Source organism: Rhizophagus irregularis, chromosome 4 (assembly GCF_026210795.1).
Source record: "Rhizophagus irregularis chromosome 4, complete sequence".
Taxonomy (NCBI): domain Eukaryota; kingdom Fungi; phylum Glomeromycota; class Glomeromycetes; order Glomerales; family Glomeraceae; genus Rhizophagus; species Rhizophagus irregularis.
This window is the reverse complement of record NC_089432.1, coordinates 2,018,870-2,022,703: the sequence shown is the minus strand read 5'-3', so window position 1 is coordinate 2,022,703 and position 3,834 is coordinate 2,018,870. Positions and strand designations below refer to the sequence as shown.

The window sequence follows — 3,834 nt, the reverse complement described above, 5'->3', positions numbered from 1 at the left end:
AAATATTATGAAAATACTATAAATATTTATATTAATTAATTAATTATTTCTTATTATTTTTAAACTTATAATCAACTTAGGAATAATATTTGAACAATTAACGTTAAATGTATTAGAAATCTGTTCATTTCATTTATTATTATTCTTTTGAATACTCATTTTATTCGATAAAATTATTAATTTAACTAAACTATTTGAATTAAAAATTTTTAATCAAAAATCTGGTGATTATTTAGAGAATTTTGGATATGGATTTGGTTATACTAGTCTATTATTAAATCAACAATTTCTTCAATTAATTAATTATAAAATATTGTAAAAATATCAATTTTTTTTTGATTTTTATGAATTTGAAAATCAAACCCTATAAAAAATTTTTTATTCGAATATTTTCATTATTTCTCCGTGTCTTCCGTAAAAATTCCGTGAAAATGATACATTCACGGATATCCGTGTTAGCGAGATGAAATTTCCATGATTTAAGGCTATAAATTCCATGAAAATGATACATACATTCACGGAAAAAACATGGAAAGATAAAACACGGATCAGATTTTTTACAGGGAAACTATTTATCCAGCGTTCAATTTAATTGAAAATCTTAATCTACATGTTTTATTGATTTTTTTTTAAAAAAAATTGAAAGAAAAAAAAATTAATGGGGGAAAGAAAAAGGATAAAGAAAGAAATCGGTTCAAAAAAGGGAAATTTCTGAAAAAAAAAGGAATCTGAAAAAAATAAGTATCGAAAAAAATTTTTGCAATAATTCGAAAAAAAAAAAAATATTTTTCAGTTTGAAGGTAAAATGAAACTGTATTAGTTGATTGGAATGTACACGGATAAATAGATCAGGTGGAGGTATGTCACAGGTTTTAATTATATGGCATGGATTTCAAGTTACACAATTCAAATTATTATGCAGAGACTAATCCAAACGTCAGACAAATTTTTTAAGTTACAGTATATAGTTTTTTAGTTATATAGATTTATCAAAAAATTTATTGATTTAATTACAAAATATCTATCGTTAATATCAAAAAAAATTTTCACAAATTTATTAGTCGGAAAAAATTCTCACTAAAAAAAAAAATTTCACACGAATTTATTAGTTAGAAACAATATCATTGACTAAAAAAAATCTCACAAAAAGCCGTAGGACATAGTTCTATAGTCTTGACCCAAACCAAAAAAAAGAATAAACTATTTAAAAAAAATCCAAAATTTTGATAAATTCCTGATTAAAAAAAAATCCCCTGAAAAAAAATCCAATAAGAATAAAAAAATTTTGGTTAAGTTAACCAAAAGAAACAATAATGATAAAAAGAGGGATAAAAAAATTAATAAAAAAAAGACTAAAAAGGTAGTTTCGGTTTTTTGGTAAAAACTGAAAAAAATTATTAGTTCGTGGTAACGTAACTAAGAGAGCGGAAATGACCACAAATAAATGCATAAGAGAAATTATACTTTTTTTTTGTTAGTAATTAATCCATCAGAATAAAAAAAAATACAGTTAAAATTTTAATTAACTGTAATGTATTAGCTTAAAGATTTGTTATCGTAGTCAGTTAATTATGATATAATTATGATATGATAGATCGAACGCACACTTTTCAATGTTACACAATTCAAATTATTTATACAGGGTAATCTAAATATGACACAATTTTTTTAATTAGATAGATAGATTACCGAAAATAATTTTACTTCGCATTTTTCATCTTAACCATTTCGGGTTAGATTTATTTTTTATGATGATCAGCTGCTGCTTACGAATTTTCTTTGTTACAAAAATATCAATTTTTGTATACAATAGTAGTACAAATAGTAATACAAATAAGTAATACAAATGTGCGCACTTCGTTCAATTTAAAATTTTTTTCTTTTTCCCATAATAATTCTGAAATTTATTTTTGAGTAACGTAGTTATTTATTTATATTAACTAAAATTAAAATTATAATCCACAGCTCAATTAATATGGATGAAACCCCAAAAAATTTATGGGAGGATACTGATAAAAGTAAATATCAGGTAATGGCAATTTAATATTTTTAATAATTATAAATATTTTAATTGAATTTTTGTAGTTAAAAATATTAATAATTTTTTTTCTATTAAAAGCTTCATGTTACAATTCCTACTATTGATTCAACTATTGAATCAGAAAATGTAGATGAAAGAGTAGTTTATATAGGAGATTTAGAAAAAAGAAAACAAGTGTATGGAATATGTGGAGAATGTAAAGAACCTGGCACAGGAATCAAATGGTGCCAATCTTGTAATGCTAAAAGATCTAAAGATAACTTTAAAAATTGGACTAGTGGAAATAAAGATATTGATGAATTTATACAGCAATCACAACTTAATGCTGTATATTGTAAAAAATATCTTGAATGGATACCTTTTGAAAAAATTCAAAATATCACTTATATTGCGGAAGGTGGTTTTGGTAAGATTTATTCGGCTGAATGGCCTGAAGGACATATTTATAGTTGGGATATTGAAAATCAAAAATGGGATAGAATTACTAAATATAGTGAATATGCATTGAAAAGTTTGAATAATTCTTCTGATATGTGTTCAGATTTTTTAAATGAGGTAATTTAAACTTACTTTGTCTTATATATAAAGATTGTGTTATTTGCATTTATTTATTAATAAAATTTTTCCTTTTTGATGATAATTAGATTAAATCTCATCTTCAGATTCATCTTGTAGATATTATTCAATGTTTTGGAATTACTCAAGATCCAAATAGTAAAGAGTATATGATGGTTATAGAATATTGTAATAATGGAAATTTGAGAAATTATTTAAATAAATCTGAAAATTATATAGATTATAAATTTAAAATTGATAAATTACAACAAATTGCAAGAGGACTTTTAGATATACATAATGCTGAAAAAGTTCACAAAGATTTTCATTCAGGTAATATATTATTTAAATATGGTCCATATATAAGTGATTTAGGAATGTGTCAACCAGCGAATATAAAGCAAACAGTTAAAGAAGAAGGAATTTGTGGAGTATTACCATATATGGCACCAGAAGTTTTACGTGGACAACAATATACAAAAGCAGCAGATATTTACTCATTTGGAATAATAATGAACGAATTTCTTTCTGAAGAAATTCCTTTTAATGATATTCCTCATAATGAATTTTTAGCCATTAAAATATGTAAAGGACTTAGACCAACAATTTCTAATGACATACCAAAGTTACTTGCAGATTTGATAATAAAATGTTGGGATGCTGAAATGAAAAATAGACCAACAACTAAAGAGTTGTATCAAACACTAAATGGATGGAGTAGTGGTCAAAATAGTGAAATTTATTTTCAAATAGAAGAATGTGATAAAATTAGAAAAGAAAAATTCAAAAACAGGTCAAATGAAGATAAATCCAAAAGCTTCAAAACGCATCCACAAGCAATTTATACTAGTAGACTTTTAAATTTCAATAGTCTTCCAAAACCAGTAAATTCTTCATTTCAATTCAGTTCAGGTAATTAAATTTCATTTTGTTTTATCATATAATCCCATTTTACATTATTAATGTTATTTTTTTATTTTTTAATAGACACTAATTATACTGCTCAATCAACATCAGTAAATCCAAGTAAGTATTCCCTTTATTATTATAATTATTTTAGTTAAATTTATTAACGTTTAAATACAATATGCAGTTTCAGAATGCTTGGATGTTCAATTAAGTGAATTAGGTAAGTTATTATTATTTGTAATTTATTAATATTCTATATCTAATTTATTTATTTTTTTTTTATAGAACTAAATGAAATTTGTCAAGATGGTGAAGATAATATTGAATGA

At 23.6% G+C, this 3,834-nt stretch overlaps 1 protein-coding gene across 1 annotated transcript; it reads left to right on the top strand.

Moving 5' to 3' along the window:
• Positions 1-1,975: 1,975 nt before the first annotated feature.
• OCT59_023798 (uncharacterized protein) lies at positions 1,976-3,834 on the top strand (the record flags this gene model as incomplete). The annotated part of the gene is made up of 7 exons (XM_066134968.1): positions 1,976-2,029; positions 2,120-2,447; positions 2,583-2,596; positions 2,686-3,508; positions 3,584-3,622; positions 3,690-3,725; positions 3,791-3,834. The coding sequence occupies 7 exons, from the start codon at positions 1,976-1,978 to the stop codon at positions 3,832-3,834; spliced, it is 1,338 nt and encodes a 445-aa protein (XP_065991043.1).